Genomic DNA, 27,146 nt, shown 5'->3' with positions numbered 1-27,146 from the left:
TCTGCGATGAAAAAAATATAAACTGATCTGATTTCCTTGAATTTCGCTATCCAATTTAGACTATCCCCAGCAAGAATGCAATGCAATGATCATGTTCAATCAAGCTTAAACAAACTAAATCCTTTCCCGTAAGTAGCTCCACTACATAGATTAATCTCATACTCCAGCCGTGTTCCTAGTGCTTCACTCGAAGGTCTTCAGGAGTATCCAACTGACTCTGCCAATGAGCCTTGATAACAGCCGCCTCCTTTTCCAAATTCTTAACAATGGCATTTGTAACCGGAAACTTCCCCAAATCCACACCAACCCGTTCAGCGCCCCAAGCAGCAGGGATGAGACAAATATCCGCAATAGTAATCATATCACCAACACTGAATTTGCCCGCCGACCGAGTCACCGTGATTTCATAAGCTTGTAAACCCTCCTCGATCAAATCCTTCGACCAAGCTGCACGATCCACTCCAAAGGGAGCAACACGCTTCAAAATCTTCAAGTTCGTAACGGGTTGAACATCGCACGCGATTATGGAAGCCAATGCACGTGCTTGAGCGCGGGAATCCGAATCGGATGGTAGAAGTGCGGGTCCGGGGAATGTTTCATGTAGATATTCCAGAGCTGCTAGGGACTGAGTAATTGTCACTTGAGCTTCGTTATCACGTTCGATGATCAGGGCTGGGACAAGGCCGGATGGGTTGATTTCCTTATGAGAAGGGGAAGACTGTTCATCTTTGAAAAGATTGACGAAGATTGGAGTAAATGGGATTTCTTTAAGATGAAGTGCGATGCGGAGTCGAGCAGAGCAGGATGAACGGAAATAGGTGTATAGTGTTACGTTCGAGGACATTTTGAGGAATGGCTGTAGAAGTAGAATTATCGCTAGATTCAAGTTATTGGATAGAGAGTCACTATTTAATCATCCTATTTAACTCTACCGGTTAAGCATATGGTTATAATGGTACCTGTTATTGTCGTCCTCGGTGCTCAAGCCGCAATGAAACCTTGATGTATACCGGGGTAACGATCTCTCATAGCGGAATCAGTCCCGCTATGTCAAATGCCGTTGCTTTCCGTGGTGGGCCTAATGACACATGCTCTAACCAATTCATAAATGTGAACAAAAAATAAATAGAGAAAACAATGTACAAAAAGAAATTCGTCTGATTCGATGGCTAAACGTTTCTAATAAAGAAATGTGCATGAAGTAACCCGTGAGAACAAATCGTAAAGGGAAGCGCTAAATAATGAATGAAGGACCAGGAATAAGTAAGAGGAATGCAAAGATACAAGACGAAGGCTCAATAAAATGACCTTAGCAGCGTGAAAGGGGAAAGGTTTTATGCTCGATAGAATCCATTAGTGAAGGTCTGGTTCATCGCCCTTGTTCCAGACTAGGTACGATGACAGGCCCATACTTAACCACACTAGCATAAGCTCCTTCACCCTGAACGATGAAGTCTGCGGCTAAGCTGAGCTTTTTGGTTCCAGCAACTGGGCCAACAGGACTGAAAGGGGTTGCGGCAACAACCTCGGGATCGTAAGCCACAATGGCAACGTAGTTTCTACGCGCCATGAGCTTGCGATGCTCGCGGGCCTGTCCATTGATGTCATTCTGGAATATTTCCATCATGTCCTCTTTGGTATCAGTAGGCTGGGATGAGGATCTGTGGCCATTGGAAGGGATGTATAATGGCTTGCTGCTGCTATGGAGCATTTTCACGACATATGAAGGGGGCGGAGTATTCACGGATGGCGATGAAATAAGCTGGTACATGGTCTTGTGATCAGATGGCTGGCTGGGATCGTGGACAAGACCGGCACCACAGACATTGACCGAGCCGGAGAGGAAGGTCATGCGAAGTGATTTCTGATGGGCGATACCCTGGAGGGTACGAATCAAGTAAGTCCGTTCAAGGTCCTTGAGTAGACATGTTAGTATGATAAAGATATTTTGTATAGGATTCGAGGGATATATGACAAACCTTTGACTCGTGAGTCCATTGGTCGCGCAGTTCATCCATCAAATCAAATTCGCCAAAAGGACTCAAAATGCTGCCCATAAGGCCAGACTTGCCAACTGCACGCTTCACAGAATCAAACCCGGAGCCCACGAATTCTTTGGCGCCTACTACTCCCGCCACTGAGCTAGTAACTTTGCCTAACAGGTTATAGGTGCCAGTTACAGCACGCTTTCCTGTAGTCACAGTATGGGCGATATGCTCAGCAGTCTCTAATCGAGGGTAGATGAGAGGGACTGCTATCATCCAAAGACAATGCTGAACGCTCGGTGGGAGCATTGCAACTTTGGGAAATAGGCCTTGGTATGTTGGACCAGCCATCACCTGGTGGGGGTTACGCTCAGAGCGACAATCTGGGCCAACAACCACAACACCAGGACCAAGATATTTAACAAAGTGCCAGCCGGTCCCAGTGATAGTGAAAAGATCAACGTCACTGCTAACATTCCGAAGGATGTCCAAAGTTGTATGGTGCTGGAAAAGTAGGTACATCTCAATGCCGATGCGACCGATATTTTTAAACATGTTTGAAAATTGCATATGATCCGGATAAGAACCGAACCCATCGAAGCTATGAAAAGTTAGCATAAGTACGTTTTTTAGTCCCCGTTGGAAGATGAATTGCGTACATGTCATGGTCATCAATCTGGCAGATGTAAGGAATCTGTGCAAATGACTCTCGAAGGTATGGCTGATCAAAATGACTGGTGTAGTAATGGAAGTACGCATGGGAAACATCCTGCTGGTTTGCCGCTGTCCAAGGTGCATTCTTTCTTGCCTCTTTCCCACTAATGGCCAGCCACTGTTTGAGACAAGGGATCTCCTTCCACATACGATCTGCGTAGATCTGTCCTCCAAGGCACAGCTGTGCATGGAACCCACCAATCTCGTTATGCTTCTGCATGATGTCTTTCCATATAAATCCAACCCCACCTAAGCGAGCTCGCTCATTGGCGTTCACATTTACTGAGAAATCGTTCCCAGATGTTGCAATGAAACGCCAGTTGGTCTCATGTCGACCTGCGACAAGGAACTCGTAGCGAGTACAACCGAGGTGAGATGTGATCGCATATGTCCATTTAGCTGGGGTCATATCATCCATTTGAATGTCAACCTCATACTTGTAGAACGTCCACCGCTGGTGAGCGGCAATATTGACAGCTTTCAATTGTCGCGGGTTTGGAGAGAGATCAGCACTTTGGTGAAGGTGGATTGTTGGTGGCTGTGCAGCATCAGTTACAATAAGGATAGAGCCCATCCAAATCCCCCGCTCGATATCCATGTTTGTGTAGCGTAGGTAAGGTCCAAAGTAAACGCCATTCGTCGGCGCGGTTTTGTACAAATCCATTCCGCTGCTCGGCGGGGGACCGGAAAATCCTGCAAGAGGAGACTGGATACTCTCAAAGCCTGGAGTCATAGGTATTCCTGGAGATGCCATTGGTTTTCCAAATGCCGACAGTCCCGGGGAAGCCATGGGCTTTCCAAAAGCTGACAGGCCTGGCGAGGCCAATGGGTGGTTCGTGTAAACACTTCCTACGGGCGACAACGGCGTATCATTGAGGTTCAATGGGGTCGGTCCCTTTGGAAACTCCCATTGAGTAGATTGCGAGGGTAGATGAATGTAGTAGTACTGGCCAGAACTGGGGTCCATATGAGCGATCCACCCTTCTGGAAGGGGTGGTGGAGATGCCGGCGGTAGACCAGCAGCTGGTCCAGGAGACATAACGTGCTGGATTACTTGTGGTTGAAAAGCTGGTAGTCCGTTAGGCACAGCATTCTGTGTAGATGGGCCTGCCTGAGGTTGTTGTCGGGGATCATTGGCAAATGCAGGATGATCCTGGGGAGAGACAGCTGGTGCTGGAGAGGCGGATACAGCACTGGCAGCATGTGACTGATTGAGCAATGCTGGGTGCCCTGCGATAGCCGGTCCGGCATCGCCTCCGGGTGTACCATTCTGTTTCTCGGGTGGATAGTTGTTTGCAGATGAGTTTGGGGGAACAGTCGAGTATGCGGGGGGAGGCGAGGAACTAAGGTTCATTCGGTCCATATCTTGTTCCAGTGCATTACCGGGAATCGGGGACTGTTGAAGCTGCTGTGACTGTCGTTGGCTTTGCGGGGTCGGTGGTGATTGTTGTTGTTGCGGCCTGGAAGGCGTCGGTGTGGCTATCGGCTGAGGCTGTAGCGGCGGGCTGTTGGCAAACGCCGGGTGGACAGGAAGGTCCGGGCTATCGCTGACTACCTCGTCGCCTTGGTAAACAGTGGGCGGTCCATGAGGCTGGCTACCCGGCTGCTCGGTGGGCGTCCACGGTCTTGGTGGCGCCGGCTGGTGTTGCTGAGGCGGCTCTTGCCCCGCATATTGAGCTGCGCGTGATTGCGCTGCGGAACTCTGTGATCGAAGGCCGATGAGTGTGCCCGTTCCAGCGATTCCAGATGCTGCATATCGCGCTTCGATGTCCGAAGTAGCCTGCTGCCCTGGTCCTACTATCGGTGTCTCTGGAGGTGGCGGGGAACCACGTTGGGCGCGAGTAGTGGAAGTTGAGCTGATTCGATTGATCCCACCTGGTTGAGGCGCATGTGATGTAGAGGGAGGTCGGGCGGAAGATGGTCGTGAGTTTGTGCGCTGAGGAGGCGGGAAGTATTGTTGGCGATAATCATACTGCCTCTCCGTTGGTACGCTCCCTGATGAAGCCGACGCAACCGCTGGCGGACGAGGGTATGGTCTGGCTGCAAGAGCTTCTCGGCCTGGATCGGTCACCGGAGATTCAGGTAATGGTTTCGGTGCGTTTCCTCGTCTTTCAGCTAGTGTCGCGACTCTTGGCTCGCGACCATCCCGCGGCCGCAAAGCCGGGGGATAATCGGCGGGGCTCACAGACCCGGAGCTTACGGGCGGAGACCCATATCTAGCTGGGGCTGGGTCGGCGGGACGCCCATCGCTAGAAGATGAGGTACGCATTTGAAGACGAGGTCTGTCATCGGGGTATGGCAGCGGCGCAGTTGGTGGTGGGCTTGCAACGGGCGCAACTGACATGGTTGAGTCTCTTTTATTAATTCTGAGAGGTTCAACCCTAGATGCGTTACTTGTCTTCCTGGAGGAGTTGTTTAAGAACAACTCCTCATCAGGGTGAATTGCACGACTGTCGCCAGGATCCATGCTGCAGGGGCCACGACGATCAGACAGATTCAAAGTTGCAGGATGCAAGAAGTCCAAGGATTTATTTTAAGAGAACCCTCTAAGCGCCCAGGTTTTAGTTAATTGTGATTGTTTCTTAGTGACTGCAGGGCGGGGCATGGTAGATGAGGGGTTGTGATTCGCTCAGGGGGTACTCCATCCGGGTTGTTAGATAGAAGGATGATTGGTGAGGGGAAACTTGGATGGTGAGTTCAAGTCACACTGGGCGCTTAGAGTACGGAGACGTGCTATTACTCCGTATAGGCAACTTCATTTTGGTCTGATTCTGTATTTTGATTGGTATGGTCGAGATGCTTATAACCTTGGAATTTATGGAATTATTTGAAAAGGGATTACTAGTAGCCTGCAGAAATGCATATATATATGTATAAATAGTAAACATCAGGAACCTTGGAAGTATGTGAAAGTTAAGATGAATAGCACTTGAGTGCATGAGTAACACCACTGGGTAAATAGTCGATGCCCAAGTATGGGTGGTTAATAGTAGGAATTTGAAATACTTCTATGCAATAAACTTCTTTCACTTTTTTAATCAACAGTATAAAATATATAATACCTAATTCAATTTGAAGTTCGCTCATTTCATCATTATATTATCGTGATCCACTTTATACATCCCATTCCATTGATTGGCCCATTCAACTCATACCACGTGATCTCCTCGGAACAAGCCCGAGTCATTGAATATCAATTGATCGAGTATTCAGTACTGGTTAATTGATCTCATCCTCATCATATCATGGCCTCCCTACGATTTCAAGGATTACGCTCCGTTTTCCGGGGTCAAGCGAATCCCCTTCGCACCCAGCAGCGCCGCTGGGCTCAAGTTCACGATGTGCGCTTTCTAGCCTCGCACCACGATCCCAAGCACGTCTTGGACAAGTATCGTTCCAAGCTGGATCAGAAGGCTAAACAGTAAGTGTGAGGAAAATCAATCACAGCCAAGGACCTCGGCTAACTATCTTTCCACCACTCAGAGAAGGCCATGAGTCCGTTGATTCCTTGAAAGAAGCCTACAGCGACAAGATCCACGATTTGCGCCGTCAAGCATCGACCGCGACCACCCCAGAACCCGAGACACCTGAAAAACAATCACCCTCTGCCCAATCTCCGACCGTACATGCTGCCCGCAAAGCAACCGACAAAGCCAGTCCCATTAAGCCTCTGAGCACATACGTCGATGTCGAAAAGATCCGCGAGCTCCCAGCCAAGGAGATCGAAGCACTCTGGCGTCTCCGTTTCGCCAACAACCCAACTACCGTTTGCGCGGCGATCCCTCTCGAAATATACCAGCGTATTTTCAACGCCGCACGTCAGCACCCCCAATTCGTTCTCCCACTCCCACGACAGACCGCCGAGGAACAAGAGGAGACCACCGCTGATATTCACTTCCTACAATGGGCATTCCACCCCCCTGCCGAGGAACCCGTCATTACTTCCTCCTCGGGAGAGACAGCTAATACCCATGTCTCCACGGTGATCTTCACCCACCTTGGGGCATTCAAGATGCACGGTTCTTTCGCCCAGCCGCACACGACTGTTACACATTATTTGGATTTGGCAGATGACAAGGGTCTTGTCTTGATGCACGGACAGGTCGTGCCTGACCGTGGTGTGTCTACTACGGAGGCTACATGGCTTGTCAGCTGTGTGCAACGTTTCTACGATTTTGAGGGACAGGCCAGCGGACGCAAGAGCGAGCTTGTCCGCATGTTCACTCGTGGAGACACGGAGAATTTCAAGGTGGAGGAATTGATGGAGGAGAGTGAAAAGATCCAGTAGATGGATGCTTGTATCAAAAATGTATTATAATCGAATCTGACTCAATCACCGGCACCCGGTGAACTGTACAACTTGAACTTCGGTCTCTTCCAGCTTGAGTTATGTTTAGATTGCCCAGGTGACTATCGCCGACCCGAGCCTCGGGAATAGCACGCTGCACAAGTAGGTAATGAGCCGAACAGACCCATGTGTATGTTTCAATGGACTCGGATCATTCCATCGGATCTTTAATTTCGACTTTTTATGGCATATACTCTATCTGGATGCCCGTCCTCATTCAAGGTTTAGTTCGGTCTCCGAGTGCACTGGCAAAATTTGAGATTGAGCAAATACCCCGTTCGAATACTGCTCACTACAGCCACCTAATCTATGTAGTCAACAATATCAAATACTTCTCCATGGATGTATGAAGAAGATGAAATAAATCAAATCATCCAAACTAGGTCTTCCAAGGTTCAAGTTCCCAGTAGGACTCGGATTTCTATCTATAAATTCTGGGTAATCTTCAACTGAAAGTCATTTCTACCCTGACAATCAAACGTGAAGATTGATCGTTTAGACCATATCATGGCTCGTAATCCGATTATTCTAGGCTGTGCCTGGGGAGACTACCTTTCAGCCCAACGAGCAAGCTTGCCATACCTCCCTGATATCGAAGATCTCACAGACCGGGTGACCCGAATAATGGGTGGAAATCCTGGAGAAATGCAGCTCCAGGGTACTAACACATATCTCATTGGGACTGGAAATTCTCGAATCCTTATTGATACCGGACAGGTAAGGGATCAAGATGCTCGAAAGATCAGTATCTCTAATTCAACATTATCCGTAGGGAGTTCCCACCTGGGCTACCAATATCACCCGTCTCCTTCGAGAGCGCAATCTTACAATATCGCATATTCTTCTCACACACTGGCACGGCGATCATACAGGTGGTGTACCCGATTTAATCGAATATGACCCGTCCCTCGCGTCAAGGGTATACAAGAATCGACCCAGTCCCGGACAATTACCCATAAAGCATGGACAAATCTTCCGAACAGAGGGTGCCACAATCCGCGCTATTTTTACACCCGGCCATGCGGTAGACCACATGTGTTTCCACCTGGTAGAAGAAAACGCTCTTTTCACCGGTGATAATGTGCTAGGTCATGGATACAGTGTTGCCGAGGATCTAGCAGAGTATATGAGAAGTTTAGAGATCATGCAACGACAAGGATGTGAAATCGGGTACCCGGCTCATGGAATCAAGATTGTTGATTTACCGAGAACGATTCGACTTTATATTCGACAAAAGAAGCATCGCGAGCATCAGATTTATCAGGCTTTGGTTCAAGTGAAAGGAGGGTTGACGACGCGTCAGATGGTACAGACACTACATGGTGATATACCAGAAGAACTCTTTGCTGACGCATTCGAGCCATTTCTGAATGAGTCATTGAGTAAACTGGCGGAGGAGCGAAAGGTTGGTTTCCAGATTTCAAAAGGAAAGCGCAGATGGTTTCTTAACAGACGTGCTTGGGATTCTCTGTGAGAATGTCTATGGAAGACGTGTACCTAAACCTCACTAATTTTCTTTTTGCCCAATATCCCACTTCCTATATGTGTTCTTGATAATGAATGGCTACTTTACACTCATATTAAGTCATGTAGGTAGTATCAACGATGATTGATTCAAATGTGATTCTAAAGGTGTTAGTCAATCCGAAAGGGTTTCTCCAGTCCAAGACCAGCGCTGAAAGTCATTAAATGTTCCGAAATTAAGGAATGCCTCAAAGCTTCGCCTTCTTCGATCCCGCAACATTGGCAACAGGTTTACCAGACAAGAGAGCACCGGGGTAGTCCAAGGTACCACCGGCACCTGACATACGCCAGTGTGCGCCGTCCACTACTGACTGTTAGTTGTGATTACTTATTAAGCGAGTTTTCATGAGACATACCAACTAGTGTTTGACCGGTGACATAATTTCCAGCATCAGAGAAGACATACACAGTAGCGTCTCCGATGTCTCGTACATGTCCAAGGCGGCCGAGGGGCTGAGCCTGGATATTCGCCTCCTTGAGGTGCGATGGAATGAGACGATCCACACCCTATACGCTGTTAGTATGTAATATTCCGACAAATAAGATTTTTAATGATAATCACCTCAGTAGACTCGATCGGGCCCGGAGTAATGATGTTAGAAGTTATACCACGAGGACCATACTCAATGGCGACCGAGTCCGATAGAGCATCGATACCCGCCTTGGCGACAGAGACATGAGCCTGGAAAGGCATGGCACGGTAGTGGAGAGTAGCGCTAACGAAGATGATTCTACCACCGGTACCGAGGGGAGATGGGGTGTCTATAAGAAAAGTTAGATACTATTATGGAGACATTCAAAGAGTGAACTGAACGCACGGGTCTTGGCATCATATCGGTGCTTTTCAGCTGACTGAAGCAGGAATGGCAATGTAGCCTTGAGAGTGTGGTATGAGCCCAGAACATCGATATCGATGACAGACTTGAAGGCATTGACAGAAATTTGCTCAATGGAAGCTAAGAAGTTGCCCGCAGCACCGGCGCTGTTTACGAACGTTAGTGTCCAGATTGCTGATGTGGAATTCTCTCAGGAACATACATCACATAGTCAATACCGCCAAATTCTTTGGCACATCGCTGCGCAGCAGCCTCCAGGTTATCGTATTTACGGACATCCACAGCGCCGATACCAATGACCTTGGCACCTGGGCGAACAGTTGCGATATCCTTAGCGACACGCTCGGTCTTCTCTACATTACGACCAACGATACACGCATCGGCACCGAGGTACACAAGGGCGCGGACCTGGGCACTGCAAATAGTGCCTGCGCCACCGGTACAGAAGACCACTTTGTTGTCTACAACACTTGTTAGCAAGGTTCAAGACCTTCGACAACTTGCAACTTTGGGGACTTGATAGTTCATTACCAAAGAGGCCATCTTTCCAGATGTCACTCATGAAATCTGTCTTGGAAGGCATGGTTGTGGTTGTCTGAGTTCAAGTTCAAGTTTCAACTTGCAGATGATGCAAGACTAATGGACTGTGGGGGCCGCAGGGATTATAAGGGGCTATAAGCAGCTTATGTGTTAAGACCCGCGAGGATGGGGCCAACTCAGGATGATATGGAATAATTAGTATACAGAGTAGGTTATCAGATGATTATTTTTTAAGACAATATGTATTGCACCCAGGGGACTGGCTCTCAGAGTCTCTCCTTTCTCTGATTACCCTTTACCGTCGGTGTACCCCCACAAGGACAGTTGGGCCTCGGCTCACTCGGTCCCTGCGCATACGGAGTCATGCGCATAATCCACCAAGATGATCTGTGACTTATTCGAGTTCATAGGACTGAAACTGAACCTAATTAAATCTAATTAAATAGCACTGATATCCAGAGAGCTTAGACTTGAATGAATCCCTTTCATTGCTATGAATAGCCATGTTATGAGGTCGCGCTTGTCAGCAGATAGCCTCACCCACCTGGGCACTACATTGTATATAAGAAAGAAGATATAAAAATAAACCAATCGATTATAGATATAGTATCATATCATATATTATTTATTAAATGCACATTTGAATGATCTAGATCAATAGCGTAGAGAGAAATTAAGGATGAGCAACTTACAGGCGCTGATTGGCCACAGGTTGGGTCTGGCGTCACCTCCGCCCAAGTGCTTTTTTCTTCTTTAACAGATTCGTTCTTCTTTCCACTTCATCAAAACAAATCTCAATAACTCTTCACCTCGGCCAAATCGCGCAATTCTGAAACTCTCTGCGCCATGGCTTGCCCAATCACTATTACGAAGTTCGTGGGAACTGTGTCGCTCGGTCTACTCACGGTAAGCATAACTCGAGGAGGCAACACCTCTACGCGCTCAGTCGCGATGAGGTCACCAACAATGAAAACTAACACAACCAAATCTTGAATCCAGGGCATATCCTACTCAACCGCTGCAATTACCGTTCCATCGCTCAAGCTTCTGCCTACCTCCACCACAGCCTCCCGTTGTCTGAACGAGGTGAAACGTCTAAACCGCAGGCATGCGGTACGCCTATCCAGCTTAACCAATGCCTGCATTTTATTCGCCTACACCCTCTCCTCTCCACGCCGCAGACACCCCTACCTTGTCTGGATGTGTGTGGCCTCAACCTTGAGCTCCCATGGATTGGACCTGTTCTTCAACCGTCACCTGGGTTTCATGAACTGGGTTTTCGTCACTATCCAAGATACCACCGGCTTGAACCTGAGCAGCGTATCTCCGATAAAGAAGGATGACGACCTTGTCATGGTTGGAACCGATGAGGATGTCAACGGAGAGAGTGTGCAGCGCGAGATGGACCGGGAGCGTCGACTGCAGCGTGCGCGTACCTGGATGGCTGGTATTGCCTTCTCTATGGGAATTGTTGGTCTTTGGGGCGACAAGAAGTGATTAGACCCTGGGAGGAGAGGCCTTATTCGAATGGGTACATCTAGTCTGGCACTAGTTTTATGATTTGATTTTCTTTAGGCGCTTAGGAACACTGGGTTGTTTCTCGCATTATTTCTTGTGGCTATTGCTTACACACGGCTATCATCGCGATTCTGCTTAGAATATCTATTAGGCACAAAAGTTTGCCTGATTCAAGTTTCAAATATGTTATTAATTACCTTGTCATTATTGGCTTATTTCATGGTTGCTCTGTATATTGAGACGATTTCAACGCATAATATCTCAGTCCTATCCAGATCGGAGTATTCCAGGATTCCCAAAACTCCGATATGGCCTTGGAAACTTGAATTCCGAGAATCTCTATCATTTATTCATTAAATTCCATGAGAACTACTAGTCTTAGTGCATCTTGACAGCTCTCCCCGGAAATTCGGCATATCGAATTAGGTAGAATGCCCCGGGGGCCTTAAAAGTTGGAGAAAGCGGGGGTGGGCAGCCGTGGACATCGTCGGGATCACCTCGCACTTCATCATCGCTGAACTAAGCTACATACTAATACAGTAAGGTCAAAATAAAATGACACAATACATATAATGATTGAGATCCCAGTCAAGTTTATTTCCAGCCTCCTGCCAACATTTTGAATATTCGACTCACATATTCTCTCCTCATGTATACTCATTTACTACTTCTCATCCCAATCCTCTGGGTTGGGATTCAAGTCACTTTAAAGCTCGGTCGTGCCATCTTTTCTCCATTGAAAAACATACCAGGCCCATTCTGGACTAGGTTCACATCATTGTGGTACTTTAAACAACTTTACAATGGAAAATTTGAGCACGAAAATATCCGACTCCACCAGAAGTATGGGCCCATCGTCCGCATCGCCCCCAATCAGTACAGCATTAGCGATGTCTCTGCCATCAAGACAGTCTACGGGTCTGGCTCCAAGTTCCCTAAATCAGCTTGGTATGACGGCTGGAAGCATCCACAGCAGTGGACTGTGTTTGCAGATCGAGATATCAAGAGACATTGTGCGTAACCATCCAAAATTATTTCCATGTGCAGCGGGCCCAAATACAGTGGATTTGATGAGTCAAACAGCTAACCCGACTTTGAATGAATAGCCGACACACGGAAACGGTTCACCAGCCTATATTCCATGAGCTCGCTCGTGAGTTACGAGCCATTCGTTGATCGCTGCATCGACATATTTTTTGCGAGATTAGATGAGTTCGCAACGAAGAAGCAATCTTTCAATCTAGGACATTGGTTCCAGTGCTATGCCTTTGATGTGATTGGAGACATTACATTCGGTCAAAGATTTGGTAAATCCTCTTCCAGATGACTGTAATATCATGTCGTCAACTTGAAGCCCTGGTGTGAGAATCACAGACATACTAACATATTGCTAGGGTTCCTGGACCGGGGAGAGGATATTGATGGCGCAATAAGTGCCGTGCACAATGTCATGATGTACAGTGCTCTAATCGGCGTTTATCCCGAATGGCATCCTCTACTATTTGAGCCGATGAGTAAACTAAAGTCGTCAGGCGCTGCAGGCAGAGCCTATATCAGCAAGTTTGTTCTTGAGAAGATAAGCATCCAGGAACACGAACGCAAGAATACCAACGACGCCATGACAGAGACAACTGGTCCACAAAACTTCCTATCCAAGATGATGCAGGCTCGCGACCAGAATCCCGAAAAGATCACGGATTACCATCTCTTGATTATGGGTCAGTCAAATGTGACCGCTGGATCCGACACAACCGCTATCAGTCTGTCAGGGATCATGTGGTATCTCTTACAAAACTTCGAGGCACTTGATAAGCTTCGTCAAGAGATTCAAGAGTTTACCCAGCAAGGCCGTTGTAGCCATGAAATCACATTCAAAGAAACCCAAGAAATGCCATATCTCCAAGCTGTCATGAAGGAGGCACTTCGGATGCATGCAGCCACCGGCCTCCCCATGTGGAGAGTTGTTCCTGAAGGTGGAGCTCAACTCAGTGGACGCTTTTTCCCAGCAGGAACAACAGTTGGTGTAAACTCATGGGTTGCTCATTACGACGAGCAAGTATTTCCTAATGCCCAGAAATTCCTACCAGAGAGATGGTTGGAGGCTGAGACTGAGCCCGAGAAGCTGAAGGAGATGAACCAGATGTATATGCCGGTAAGTCCATCCCGAATCCACATGGGAATGGGTAGTACTGCAACTGTACTACCACAATCCTCAGTATTAAGTTCACATCTAACTGCTGTTTTATAGTTTGGGTTGGGCTCTCGAACCTGTCTTGGAAAGCATATCTCTATTCTCGAGATGTCCAAGTTGATTCCGAGATTAGTACGCGACTATGATTTGACAACCCTGAGGAAGACCATGGACACGGAGAATTATTGGTTTGTGAAGCCAACGAATTTTGACGTGCGTGTTTCCCTCAGGAGACAAGGATCCCTGGAGTGATGAAGAGTGAGGAACTTTAGATGGTCGAGGAAGTTCAAAGTTGAGTGAGAGAGAAGTGTAAAAGCAAGTGAACAATTCCGACTGCCAGCCTGAGTGAGCTTCGGATGTATCGAAGGTGAAATTGTGGTGTAGTACATAGCTGTAGCTAGTACCTTGAATACTTTGAACTTGAATGGACTCGTCAACTGCATAGTATGTAGTCAGCTCGCGGGATATATCCAGAAGAGGAATTCCGGTTATGGAGTTGACGTGTATCAACTCATATTGTGTGATCTATAATAAGAATCAATTCAACAAGAAAGTAGCTGCATAATCTCACCTGGACTTTCGATACGATCAAGTTCAAGCCCAAATTTAAGTCTCATTATCTGTATATGCCATATTGTGTGTAGTAGAGAACAAAGATCGACGTGGGCCCGTGCAAAGAGTGCAAACCCGCGCCCGTGCGCCCGTCACACTCCAAAACGCCCCATTCATCATTATCCATACCCCATGTCACTCATGTCCATGCAAATGGGACATGTCCATTGATCTCCTGCATCCATGAATCGTGTTGCGAACCGACCGAGATCCTGGGCCAATCATATCTCCGAGCTTTGGTTAGTGATGAGAGCCTCATACTCAGTGCTCAGCTCTGAGTCCCCCCCAATTCTCGATTTCATCCTCCCCTCATATCTCATCAGCGATAATTCTCATTTCTCATTCGGCTGATTTTTTTGATTTCTTTTGATAGCCCTATTTTTATGACGACTTACGATTTTATCCTGGCCGACTTCCATTAGCTTCCGCGACCAAAAAAAGCGGTTTTGCTAATCATTCCCTGTGAAAGGCGGCCGGACACGACACGACGATCACTTCAATCCACCGCCCCAACCACTCTTCAATCCTCGTTTCTTTCACAGCCTCCCCAAAGCTGGACCTTACCCTCCTGCAATAGCTCCTTCGTCCTAGACTATGCGCTAGTGGATCCTCGAACTATCGCTGCGCCCCTACCATTTTAGTGTCCGTGTTCCCCTCCCCGCTCAGGCTCAGAACTGCGGCGTGGTCTGCATGCCGCCCTGTTCTGGGGACTTGCATCCTCAAACCCTCCGCCGACCGATGATATCTACTTGGTAGCGCCCTATAAGTTACAGAAACACGTGGATCGATAAGATAGTTCTATATCCTCGGTGAAAACGCCACTCCACCCTCGAGCCAAGCTCCCGACACTCTGCGACGTTGTAACTGTCAGCTACGAAACGTACTTGTATATCGAAGCCTTTATATTTCCGTACCTCTTGATAAGAACCACTGCTATTGATGGTGAAATACGCCGGACAGTCGCGATCCTTACTAATCCAGTTGGCTGTGACTTGATCGCGCAAGAGGAATTTCATCAAGTCCCGGACCAGCCATGCCTGTCCGGGAACATGAACAAGCTGACCGACAGGGTTCTGCAAGCTCTGGGACAAGTTGGGTGTCGCAAGAAACAGTGCGAGATAGAGAAGGCTCGAGACGCAACCTGACCAAATCCTCATCGGAAGGTCGGGATGCGGATCCCTTTCCGGGTACTCTGATGGCGAGGTAAGCATGTTCTGTGAACGAAACGGTTCGCTGCATTGCGTCTGCAAGATATGCGCGCCATATATGTCAGGCATCACCCCGAACCAAGCTAATAATGGGTAGATCTGGCTCATCTCAGGGTCAGAGGTTCGATTGGGGCTCTTCACATTGGTCATGGAGCTCACCGGATATCTCACCAACCGAAGAGCGCAAAGGTTCCGGATTCAGTGGCCACCGAAAGGCTCTTGCAGTCCTTGGCGCAGGTGACGATGTCGTCCGATCGTTCAATTCAAGCCCACAACAACAACCACCACCCATCAATGTGGCTCATTCTAGTCGCGATGCATTGGATTCCGTCGATCCATGGCTTACAACAACCGGACTTGAGGCACCTGGGACGTTTCTGAACGATAATTCCGAGTATGAGGCATCTCCAGTAACCGGCACGTATCGCCCGACGACTAGTCGAACTTTTGCTAGCGAACCGGCCGAGCTGGATTACAATCGAGACAACCGGAGACCATCTACGGCAAGCATGACCAGCAGCCAAGGATCTAAGTCGAGCTTGAGTCATAAGCCTTGGAGGAAAAAGTCCAAAGGTGTTTATACGGATGAATACACGGCGTCTGACGAGCCCGATGATGGCCAGCAAAATACCCATAGCCGACGAGGAGGACCTATCGATCAGTTAAAAGCCCGCGAGCGAGCGAACTCTGACGGATCGGATCCAGCACAGCGCCAGTCACGAGCTCGAGCTGAAACACCTTTACCATCAAGTGACATCACCCCTTGGGTCTACCAAAGTTTCAATGATATCCCGCAGTATGGAGAGGCCCCCGTACGTCAAGTTCCTATTGGGCCTGATGGGCAGCGCCTTCCATCTCGTGGTGTGACACCTCGATCCAGTATCAGAGATTCCTCCCGACGAGGAGCTAATGGACATCGACACTCTCGAAGTAAAGAGGAAAAGCGCACAGATGCAGGCGACTTGGCTGGATACTATCGTCCTTCCGGTGGGCGAGATGACTTCTCTGTGGGGCTTAAAGGGTACAATGACAATTACCTCAACTCTTCGACAGCCCAGAGCTCAACCACCAACCTTGGCCGCTCTACAAGTCCAACTCCCAGTGTGCAAAGTGCCATTTACCGGGAAAGTGGACAAAACTCACCTGGTGGTCCACCCAAGCGTCCTGGTGGTATCCTTGGCAGGATCCGAAAAAACTTAACTCACAAGCCGCACGATAAGTCTAAGCGTGAACAATCCCCCAGTAGGCGAAGACAGCAAAGCATCGAAGGGAGTGCTCCCCAGCGCAACTTGGAGTCGGCAGACTCAGACCGGAAAAAGGAATCCGGCAAAGGGTTGGGAATCGGCGGTCGAAAATTTAATCCACGACGTGGCTTCACCAATCCAGATCTCGCCAAGGATGGACCATACCAGACTGAAGAGGGCAAACATGTCTTCAAGCTGGATACAGATCTCGAAGATCTGCACGACATTGTCAAGACAACCTCTCAAGGCCAAACGAAGCGTATTTTAGATGGAACAGCAACACCGCAGGAAGACGTCATAAATCCAGACAATTTGCAGCCAGGTCCGAATGGAAATGATGGCTGGCATGCACCGGACAGTTGGCATGTGAAGCAGAAGCCCGAGCTCGACCTAGAAGCATCAGAGGGCGCACCGCAGACAACCACCGTTCGTGAACGGGATGGAGCATCTTACTTCATTCGAGTTTTCCGTATAGACCACACTTTCGCGACATTGTCCGCCGGAGTTGACGCGACCGTTGCAGAGATTCTTTACATGCTTGGTCGGAAATCTTTCTTGTCTGACCACCTCAACAACTATGAAATTGTTTTGCGGAAGAATGACCTTTCGCGACAACTCGATCATAGGGAGCGGCCAATTTTAATGCAAAAGCAGCTCCTTGAGAAAGTCGGCTACACGGATAAGGACAGGATAGAAGATATTGGTCGCGAGGACCACAGCTACCTTTGCCGTTTCATCTTCCTTCCCACCAAGCTCAGCGGATACACAAGTCTTGAAGCAGACCCTGGCTTCAATAAGATGCAGAAGTTCAGCCACGTCGATCTTCAAGGCCGAAGCCTCGTCACCATTCCCATCACTCTTTATAAAAAGTCATCGGAGATCATTTCTCTCAACCTCTCACGAAATCTCTCGCTCGATGTGCCAAAGGACTTCATCCAAAGCTGCATCAATCTCCGGGAGATCAAGTTCATTGGGAATGAGGCTACATACCTTCCAACAAGTTTCAGCTTGGCAGGCCGATTGACCTACCTCGATGTGTCTAACAATTTCTTGGAGCAACTGGACCATGCACGCCTTGATAGACTCACGGGATTGGTCAGTATCAAAATGGCGAACAACCAGTTGACGAAACTGCCTAGCTATTTTGCCAATTTCCAGTCCCTTCGAAGTTTGAACATGTCCTCAAATGGCTTCAAGGTTTTTCCAGAGTTTCTTTGCAACCTGAAAAGCCTGGTGGACTTGGATATCAGTTTCAATGGCATTGAGTCACTCCCAAATATTGGTCGACTGACCACCTTGGAGCGTCTCTGGATGACCAATAACAACATTAGTGGTCCTCTGGATAACTCCTTCCAGAACCTCGTGAACTTGAAGGAAATCGATGGACGCTTCAATGCAATCTCCAACATCGACAGTCTCTCCCGTCTTCCGCGACTTGAGCAAGTGTTCTTCGGACATAACTCGGTATCTCGGTTTAAAGGCGCTTTCCCCAAGCTTCGCAGCTTGTATTTGGACCACTGTCCATTGACGCAATTCGATATTGATGCCCCTGTGCCAACATTGTCATCACTGAATCTGGCATCAGCTAAACTATCGCAGTTCCGTGATGGCATGTACGAGAACATGCCTAATGTCTCCAAGCTGATCCTGGATAAAAACCACTTTTCATCGGTCTCTATACAGATCGGCAAATTACGTCGACTTGAGCAGTTCAGCATCATTAAAAATCCTCTTTCATCATTACCTGCCACTATTGGATGTTGCGCCGAACTCAAAGACTTGAATCTGAGAGAATGTAATTTAAAGTCTCTCCCGGAAGAGATTTGGCATTGCTCAAAGTTGGAAACACTCAACGTTTCTACAAATCTTCTCACGACATTTCCAAGACATGGCGCAGCACTGCCTTTGGTCCCTGGCGAGCCAGCCCCAACACCAGTCACAACGCCTGGAGTGACTGGCAACCCTAGTTATGAGGAACTAGGTCCTCTCAACGAAGTGGATACTCGTCGTCAAAGCGAACCATTAAATGTCCTTGGGGTCGCTGGATCATCACCAAAGGGCTCTTATCGGAATCCATCTATCGTCCCATCCGTTGGTCAATCGAGGAAAGTCTCAACAACATCACGCTCAGCCAATACAGATGGCAGCTCAACATCTCGAAAGGACTCGAACTTCTCTCAGCAAGGAATGACAATCACATTTGCGGGCTCGCTCCGGAATCTTTACTTGGCTGATAACCGACTGGATGATGAAGTTTTCCGTGAATTGGTTCGGCTGCCAGAATTGCGCATTGTCAATCTCTCTCATAACGAACTAGCCGAGGTGCCCCCGGGTGTCCTCAGACGCTGGCCATGGATTTCCGAGCTTTACCTGTCCGGAAATGAACTCACATCTCTCCCTTCTGACGACCTCGAGGAAATCAATCACCTCAAGGTCCTGCATATCAACGCCAATCGTTTCCAGGTCCTCCCTGCAGAACTTTGCAAAGTTAGCAAGCTTTCGATCCTGGATGTTGGAAGCAACGGCTTGAAGTATAACGTCTCCAACTGGCCCTATGACTGGAACTGGAACTGGAACCGCAGTTTGAAGTATCTGAACTTTTCAGGAAACAAGCGTCTCGAGATCAAACCCAACATTACGACATTGGGTCCACCATCTGGCAATGGTACTGATCTCACCGACTTCACTTCTCTCACACACCTGCGGGTACTGGGATTGATGGATGTCACTCTCACAATACCCACCATCCCAGAGGAGACCGAGGACCGCCGTGTGCGAACATCCGCCTCGCTCGCTGGGTCACTGGCATACGGAATGGCAGATACCCTCGGCCGGACCGAGCATCTTTCCATTATCGATATGATTGTCCCCCGGCTGAAGCCAGATAATGTGGAGACTCTTCTTGGTATGTTTGATGGGCAAACTTTGTCAACTGGAGGGTCCCGAGTTGCGAAATACTTACATGAGCACTTCACACCCACTTTCTCCCACGAATTGAAGAAACTCCAACGCGACCAGGGCGAAACCCCACTGGATGCATTGCGACGTGCTTTCCTTGGGCTGAACAAGAATATGGCTGGATCGGCATACAGGTCCATCGATGACCGTGAGCTTCGACAATATCATCGCGGATCCAACGCCTCGAAACAACTTAACCAGGACGACATTCAGTCTGCTGGTGTTGCAACTGTCCTGTATTTGAACAATATGGACTTGTATGCAGCCAACGTGGGTGATGCGCAGGCGATTCTTGTGAAGTCAGATGGTTCTCTACGCTACCTTACCAAGGTCCATGATCCCGCTGAAGCAAGTGAGCGTGCGCGAATTCGCGCTGCTGGCGGATTTGTTTCTCGCAATGGAAAGCTGAATGACGTGCTCACTGTTTCAAGGTGCTTTGGTCATTTCCCAATGATGCCTGCTGTCATTGCTGCTCCGTCTACCATGCACACTACCTTGACAGAGCAAGATGAGATGATCATTATAGCGTCAAAGGAACTGTGGGATTATGTCGCCCCAGAGCTTGTGGTAGATATCACTCGAACTGTATATCCGGATCTGATGTTCGCATCCCAAAAGCTTCGTGATCTTGCCATCTCATTCGGTGCCACCAATAAGCTCATGGTCATGATCCTTGGTGTGAGTGAGCTACAAAAGAGACAGAAGAAGTGGCCGCGCCCGAGTGTTTCCTTGGGACCTTCAGCATTCCCTGAAGAACACCTCATTCCCGTAACCAAGTTGCGCAAGAAGCCTCGCGATACTCCCGGCGACTCGCGTCTGGCCCGGTTTGACTTTGTCGATGCTCCCATTGGAGAACTCGCCATCATCTTCACTGACATCAAGAAGTCAACGGCTTTGTGGGAGGCATGTCCTGACGCTATGCGTTCTGCCATTCAAATCCACAACGACATTCTTCGACGACAGCTTGGTATTATTGGTGGATATGAAGTGAAGACTGAAGGTGACGCGTTTATGGTGGCCTTCACCACTACAACTGCTGCCTTACTGTGGTGCTTCAATTGTCAGAACCAGCTCCTCGAAGCAGAGTGGCCGACGGAAATCCTTGAGCAACCCCAGTGCCTGATTAATGTGGATATGGAGAATAACGTCATCTTTCGTGGTCTCTCTGTTCGCATGGGAGGACATTGGGGTGAACCAGTCTGCGAGAAGGACCCAGTCACCAACCGTATGGATTATTTTGGTCCTATGGTTAACCGTGCGTCTCGTGTCTCCGCCGTCGCCGATGGTGGTCAGATTTTTGTCTCCTCTGACTTCATGAGCGACATTCAGCGTAATTTGGAGGCCTTTGCAGACACGGAGCGCTCCGCATCCACGAGCTCGACAGATAGCCAGCCAAGAGTTGACAGCCTAGGTCATAGCATCCGTCGTGAACTGCAACAGCTCAATAGCCAGGGCTTCGTGATCAAGGATCAGGGTGAACGAAAACTCAAGGGTCTTGAGAATCCCGAGCCACTCTATCTGATCTACCCGCACACCCTCGCAGGTCGAATGTCCGCCCAGGAAGAGAACAATGATACAAGTGGCCCTGCCAGACCAAAGCCAGGATCCGAACTTGACTTGAAGACAGAAGTGATCTGGCGCCTTTGGGAGGTTACACTCCGACTAGAACGCATCTGTGGTGCTCTAGAGAATCCTGAGAACCCCCAACTTAGAGAGCCGAATGTTGCTCTTTTCAACATGGTCAAGAACCATGGAGGTGAACTGAATGATTCAACAGTCCTTAGCTTGGTTGACCAGCAAGTGACTCGAATTGAAGTGAGTACCTAGCATTCCTTACCATTTTATTTTCATTCACACTAACCCACCTCCCAGGCCACTGTCAATACTCTCGCAGTGCGGCATATGATGCGCCCTTTCAAGCCCGGCGATAGCCTCCAGGAGCACGCCGTGCCCATTGGTGAAGTCATGCAGCAATTGCAAACCCAAATGGCCGAATACCGTGCACTCAAGGAGCAGATGGCCAACGGAGCTGCAGGCATCTCTGTTGGATCACCTGCTCGATTTGGCAGCAGCCCTACTCTGCACGCCTCAGGAAGTGCTGAGAGCAATGCCACCTCCGCCTCATCCTCTTTCCTACACCTTTCTGGAGCAGCCGACACACCTCGCTCCTTCGACCTTCAACGTCATAATCATTGATCAATATCTGATTTATGGTAGATCACGTTGTCTTAATCTTCGTATTGATTTTTTGTTATTTCACTTGGCTTTTTTATTTCTTGGCTTATTTTCGGGATGGCGTCTAATGGGCGTGGGAGGCTTTGAGATCTTATATGAAGCATCAGGGCATGGAGCCACGGTGGTTATTTCTTGATTCTAGCTTATTAGCTTTCGCCCGGCCTTATTCTCTGTGTTTTGTATTATTTTACTTTTGGGTATGTACTCTGCCAGATCTGTGAATAAAGATTCTACATCAGACTAGAATGTAGCATGCAAATGAATCCCTCAGACATTCCTAGCTTCAAGTTTCTATAGAGGTTTTGCTCAAAGCGAGAAGATAGCCTGAGTTGTGGAACATGCGAATATTTGGCTTAGCTACACTGTGAATCAATCCCCTATACAGAGCTCCATCCACTAGTGTCACTCTTTCAAATGTTGATTCGGAGTACGCCGGAGGCACCTAATCATCTTCATTCATATAAAAATCTCATGATATGGCTGCTATCAAGCTGCTAGGTGGTAGACCGTCACTACTAAAAGCTCTAGACTACTCGCACATGTGCAGATAGTTACAAAATTAACTGAAGAGCTCAATCAGGGAATTGGCCATCTTCCAGCTTAGGCTCTCCAGGGTCTGCGAACGCTGCCTCGAACAGAGCTAGCCCGCTTAGAAGACGAAGATGAGATAGGCTCGGCTGATCCACCACCAGACAGACTGATCGTCTTCCCATCCAACCAGGTACTCACACTGGCATTGTAATAAAGCGTGTATCCCTGACTATAAATGTTGGTCAGACTGGATCGGGAATCAGTAAGATTCTGAACAGTGGTATCTCCAGTCAATGTCCAAGTGCTGGTAGAATCAAGAGTCACATCAAAGGTCGCATCACCGTATCCAGAGTACGCATAACCCGTCCATGAGCTATGTTTACCAAGAGACCAGTTGATATAGCTACCATTGTAGGCAACCAAGTCGCCGGTCAAGTCAGACTCGGTGACAGTGACAGTGACCTCAGCTGGCTTGAGGTCATTGTTATCAGCATAGCCGGCATAGTAGTCAAAGTCCTGGGTGATCTGAGAGTAATTGGCGACAACAAGGACACCCGACTTAGTAACTAGCTGGGAGTTTTGCAAAGTAGCCTCAGCAATAACATTTCCAAACCAGAGACCAGGCATCACAGAGCCAGTTGTAGTGAACTTGGTGTTGGTCAAATTCAGTTTGGCTCCGCTGTCTCTTTCCGCACTGCTGAACATCGCAACTCCACCCAAAAGTCCGGCCGTGCAATCACAATCGAGCAGGTTTGTTGTTTGTGCTCCATCCGAAAAGACAACGGGTCCATTCTCAGATAGACTGACGACATTCGTTGCGTGGATTTCACCAAGGGCGTAGAAGCTGGCCGAGCCAATACCAGCTGCGTGTGCCACACTGTCGTATACGTAAATGTAGCCTGCGGGGGAATCGCCCGAGAAGCTCGATGAACGCTTTCCACCAGAGTAGACCTGGACATTGCGGCCAATTATGGTTCCGTTGCCCGATGCGTATAATCCGTGACTTACAGGACCGGAGGAGTAAAGCCAGGCATCGTTAACATGAACGACAGTATCGGTTCCGTAGGAGTAGAACTGGGCCGCACCATTGTGGACGGTAACATTGACATGACGGAAATGAGCCGTAGAAGCGTTGGCCTTTGAGTAAGGGAGGACTTGTTAGATGCTACTTTGGATCAAACACAAGCCCATGGAAAACGTACAACATTAACAGCAGCATTGAAGCCCCAGAAGCTTGCATCGTCCAAGTTGGTCGAGTATCCGGACTTTTCGAACGTGATGTAGGAACCAGTAAATGTGGCATCATTTGCCACGAGAAGTACGCTGGTATCGTTGGCTGTAGCGGACCATGTAACATGATTCGCACTCGAGCTCTCTCCGTCAACTTTATGAGTTGCTTCGACTGTGGATGAATTTGCGTTAGTATACAAGAAATCTTCTTCAGGGGCATGATATCTGATGCACTCACTTGCAGACGGTTGACTGCTAACCATAGAAATGTCATAGTCCGGCACAATCGCATTGTCAGAACCCCATAACGAGGGATTGATCACATTCGATGGGTCTTCGATGACAATTGATGCCAGCGCAAGCGCGGGAAAGGACAAGAGAGATCGGGTTAACATCTTCAGGCTGACAATCGGATTCGAACCTTTGAATAAGTTATCTCAGCTGTCTTTTCAGGAAAAAATAGTAGAAATTGAGTTTAAATATTCAAAAGCTCTTCGACCAAGCAAATGTGGGCCCGCATATGGGGAATGCATTTCTCAATTCCCCCGCAAATTACCCACTCAGGTGGATGTCAACCGTCAGGCATCGGGAGGGGGTGGAGAAAATGAACTTCAAGCATATGGTTCAAAATCCGGGGAAATCAAGCTCAATCCCTAGAAGAAGAGAGATGATCCTTCAGCGGAAGAAGAACCTGAAGCTCCTGTGGACCACTAGCCCTAGCTCCAAATCTCCACATCCCGACTTTATAAGAGAATTGACAGTTTGATCCCATCTTCTTCTGTCAACATTTCGAGGAAAGTTTATTTTGCCAAGTGAAGAGCATACGTAAGACCAATAAATTTTACCTGAAGATCTATAGCCGACGTGGCCTTCGAGAGAGTCATGTTCCGAGTGAGGGCAATTCAAGTTCACCTTTGGTCTAAGATTACAACTCAAGTTGAACTTGGGCTTTTTGTCTTAAGCTTAGAAGCCTGGGATGAAATTCCGAAGGAGAAAGATGGACATAATACTTTATGCTACCATTGATACTACAAATATAGTTTTATGCCCATCTAAAATTTGAAGGTATTAAAGAGTTCGAGATCCATGTGCTACTCCCAATTTTCTCCCCAATTCATCTTGTAATACATACTAGGAGCTATCTCACCCTTTGAGATATTAACCTATTTTAAAATATCAATATAGAAGACTGGGTGTAAGTCAGCATCCACCTATCTCACATACTGTGTGAAGATTATTGTCCAGCCGATCTCGGGACTCGGTAGTATATAAGCATGCCTTTGCCAAGAAGATTTGCATACGCCTCCGCATGTACTATAGGCCTCTACAATCACTGGCATGGTGGAAGTGATGCATTGATGAAAATGTTAAAATGATATAGATTGACAATTGAACGAAGCTAGATTGGATTATACAGAAAAGTCTAGCGTCCCTAAGGGGATGAAATTGAGTAAGCAGATAGATGCTCCAAGGTTGTATCTACCTACCATGGGGCCATATCATATTTGCCAGGAGAATGACAAATTCAAAGACTCTCCCAATCTCAATCGCAGCCTGCAGCAGATGAATATGCTACTAGCCACTATCCTTTTTGGTCTCATGTCCTTTTCGCCAAATTAATTTAACTTGTCCCTTTCATATCTTGACCACTACCCACATGTGCATAGTAGATACAATTACCGTGACGGTCCCACTTAAGGACAAGAATATGCAAATCAAGCTACCATGCCGATGGAAAATGGTTGATTATCAAGTTCCTCAAATTTTATTGAGAATCTCACATTGACGCTAAAATTAATTCACCAAACTCAAGCCATATATGATTTTTTGTAAATCCTAATAAGCGAATTCTCTTCAGTATAGCCCCCGCTCAGCCACATTGATTCCCCCACCAAAATGCCTTCCCGCTACAAGTTTTGATGATATCCTTCTCCTGAGCCTCAGATTTCGAATCCAATATTCAAAGCTCTCATATATTTGTTGACTCTACGCCTACAGGTTCAAGTAAGACTTGACTAGAAATCTTTCCAAGGTTCTTGGGATTAGTCTAAAACCGAGCACTTTGACGAAATTGTGAATCACTCCAACAACCGCGGAGCTGATCATTCGATCATTAGACCCTGCCTCATCTTATGATTTACTGAGATCAAAATCGTCAACTGGTTTCTCATTGAAAAATCAAACCAAAGAAACCCTTCCTGCAGGTTAATGCACCAAGTCCGTGCTCTACGCCCCTACTTTCATTGTTGTTTTCTTAAAACCGCCCCCAAAAACACTTTTTCGTGGGTGAAAATGACACAGTCAAGGAACCAAGTCATTTACGCTGCTTCAGGCGAAGCTGCGCGCAATAAGAAATCCATCTTCCTCGCTGGTTCGATCAGCCACGACGACAGTCACAACTGGCGGAATGTTTTAACAACCTCCCTGTCCGATTTATCTATCACGATCTACAACCCGCACCGTCCAGATTGGGACAGTTCATGGGATGAGGATATCGAATACACACCTTTCCGAGAGCAAGTGGAGTGGGAGCTTGAAAAGCAGGAAGTTGCAGACATTATCGTTGTTTACTTTCACCCGGCTACTAAGGCGCCAATCAGCCTACTCGAGCTTGGTCTTTGTGCACGGGTACCAGGAAAAGCTCTTGTTGTTTGCCCACCAGGCTATTGGAAAAGAGGGAATGTCCAAGTTGTATGCAAGCGATTTGGTATGCAGATGGTGGAAAGTAATGATGAGTTGAAGAGGGTGCTAGCAGTAAAGTTAGGTCTCAGTGCCTCTTGCAATGTAGCCCAGGATTGATTTCAATAAATTTGAATGTAAACAGCGTGAAGCTGTCAAAATAAAAATGTTCGATTTTTGACCTCCACATCATGGTGCTCTGTATCCATTTCAAGGTGCATATTTTAGTGGAGAAAGTCGTCCAGTATAGCCTGGGAATACATCTTGCTATACCTGTGGTACCTTCACATACTAGACTATACATAGTCGAAGAAGGCGGTCTATCTCTTGGACACTTGGGCAATACAGGCGTGTGTCCATCTTTCTTCCTTCATTCCTTCACACTCCAACGAAAATTTCCACTTCCTTCAAATCATCAAGAACCAAAACATGGTGGCCACAAAGGAATGGGAAGAGCAAGAAAGCCAATTCATCAACCGGTTCTTCCACGAAAAAGTGCCTGAGACTCTGGGGAACGGGACTTCCGCGTCTTCTTGCACAGAACATACTTGTATCCAATATGCAAAGGCCATTTCGAAAACTGACGATATCGCCCCTGTTAGAAACCAAGGTTCCAATAGCTTCACACTGCGTACTTCAACGACCGTCTTTCGATTTCGCCTCAAGCCATTCAAACTGAATATTCTTGACTTGGCCCAATCAATCTACGGGGAACTAGTGCCTAAAGTCACTTAGCACGAAGGGTTTCCATTGCCAGCCTATAGCTCCAGCGTGATCCCTGGGCAGTTGCACT

The 27,146-nt window shown here is 47.8% G+C and overlaps 10 protein-coding genes across 10 annotated transcripts; 6 read left to right on the top strand and 4 right to left on the bottom strand.

The window, feature by feature from the left end:
* Positions 1–175: 175 nt before the first annotated feature.
* Positions 176–844, bottom strand: maiA (maleylacetoacetate isomerase MaiA; the record flags this gene model as incomplete). The annotated part of the gene is made up of 1 exon (XM_057089617.1): positions 176–844. The coding sequence occupies one exon, from the start codon at positions 842–844 to the stop codon at positions 176–178; it is 669 nt and encodes a 222-aa protein (XP_056949446.1).
* Positions 845–1,369: 525 nt separating this feature from the next.
* On the bottom strand, positions 1,370–5,166 carry N7483_006179 (WW domain protein; the record flags this gene model as incomplete). The annotated part of the gene is made up of 3 exons (XM_057089616.1): positions 1,370–1,915; positions 1,980–2,586; positions 2,645–5,166. 3 exons carry the CDS (start codon positions 5,164–5,166, stop codon positions 1,370–1,372), a joined length of 3,675 nt encoding a protein of 1,224 aa, XP_056949445.1.
* A 778-nt stretch (positions 5,167–5,944) lies between these two features.
* N7483_006178 (ATP11 family protein) lies at positions 5,945–6,987 on the top strand (the record flags this gene model as incomplete). Its single annotated transcript, XM_057089615.1, has 2 exons — positions 5,945–6,120; positions 6,183–6,987. The coding sequence occupies 2 exons, from the start codon at positions 5,945–5,947 to the stop codon at positions 6,985–6,987; spliced, it is 981 nt and encodes a 326-aa protein (XP_056949444.1).
* Positions 6,988–7,554: 567 nt separating this feature from the next.
* Positions 7,555–8,521, top strand: N7483_006177 (uncharacterized protein; the record flags this gene model as incomplete). Its single annotated transcript, XM_057089614.1, has 2 exons — positions 7,555–7,764; positions 7,820–8,521. 2 exons carry the CDS (start codon positions 7,555–7,557, stop codon positions 8,519–8,521), a joined length of 912 nt encoding a protein of 303 aa, XP_056949443.1.
* A 238-nt stretch (positions 8,522–8,759) lies between these two features.
* On the bottom strand, positions 8,760–9,990 carry N7483_006176 (uncharacterized protein; the record flags this gene model as incomplete). Its single annotated transcript, XM_057089613.1, has 6 exons — positions 8,760–8,875; positions 8,928–9,078; positions 9,134–9,333; positions 9,390–9,553; positions 9,610–9,868; positions 9,939–9,990. The coding sequence occupies 6 exons, from the start codon at positions 9,988–9,990 to the stop codon at positions 8,760–8,762; spliced, it is 942 nt and encodes a 313-aa protein (XP_056949442.1).
* An 803-nt stretch (positions 9,991–10,793) lies between these two features.
* N7483_006175 (uncharacterized protein) lies at positions 10,794–11,444 on the top strand (the record flags this gene model as incomplete). The annotated part of the gene is made up of 2 exons (XM_057089612.1): positions 10,794–10,853; positions 10,947–11,444. The coding sequence occupies 2 exons, from the start codon at positions 10,794–10,796 to the stop codon at positions 11,442–11,444; spliced, it is 558 nt and encodes a 185-aa protein (XP_056949441.1).
* Positions 11,445–12,114: 670 nt separating this feature from the next.
* On the top strand, positions 12,115–13,908 carry N7483_006174 (cytochrome P450; the record flags this gene model as incomplete). Its single annotated transcript, XM_057089611.1, has 4 exons — positions 12,115–12,478; positions 12,572–12,772; positions 12,860–13,617; positions 13,714–13,908. The coding sequence occupies 4 exons, from the start codon at positions 12,115–12,117 to the stop codon at positions 13,906–13,908; spliced, it is 1,518 nt and encodes a 505-aa protein (XP_056949440.1).
* A 1,393-nt stretch (positions 13,909–15,301) lies between these two features.
* acyA (adenylate cyclase acyA) lies at positions 15,302–21,874 on the top strand (the record flags this gene model as incomplete). The annotated part of the gene is made up of 3 exons (XM_057089610.1): positions 15,302–15,471; positions 15,574–21,493; positions 21,551–21,874. The coding sequence occupies 3 exons, from the start codon at positions 15,302–15,304 to the stop codon at positions 21,872–21,874; spliced, it is 6,414 nt and encodes a 2,137-aa protein (XP_056949439.1).
* Positions 21,875–22,513: 639 nt separating this feature from the next.
* On the bottom strand, positions 22,514–24,069 carry N7483_006172 (uncharacterized protein; the record flags this gene model as incomplete). Its single annotated transcript, XM_057089609.1, has 4 exons — positions 22,514–23,395; positions 23,453–23,581; positions 23,647–23,846; positions 23,913–24,069. The coding sequence occupies 4 exons, from the start codon at positions 24,067–24,069 to the stop codon at positions 22,514–22,516; spliced, it is 1,368 nt and encodes a 455-aa protein (XP_056949438.1).
* Positions 24,070–25,966: 1,897 nt separating this feature from the next.
* N7483_006171 (nucleoside 2-deoxyribosyltransferase domain-containing protein) lies at positions 25,967–26,473 on the top strand (the record flags this gene model as incomplete). The annotated part of the gene is made up of 1 exon (XM_057089608.1): positions 25,967–26,473. The coding sequence occupies one exon, from the start codon at positions 25,967–25,969 to the stop codon at positions 26,471–26,473; it is 507 nt and encodes a 168-aa protein (XP_056949437.1).
* Positions 26,474–27,146: the final 673 nt, after the last annotated feature.

This window comes from Penicillium malachiteum, assembly GCF_028827825.1.
Source record: "Penicillium malachiteum strain IBT 17515 chromosome Unknown utg000002l:1.0-8849297.0:1.0-8852440.0, whole genome shotgun sequence".
Lineage (NCBI taxonomy): Eukaryota > Fungi > Ascomycota > Eurotiomycetes > Eurotiales > Aspergillaceae > Penicillium > Penicillium malachiteum.
This window is presented reverse-complemented; position numbering and strand designations above follow the sequence as displayed.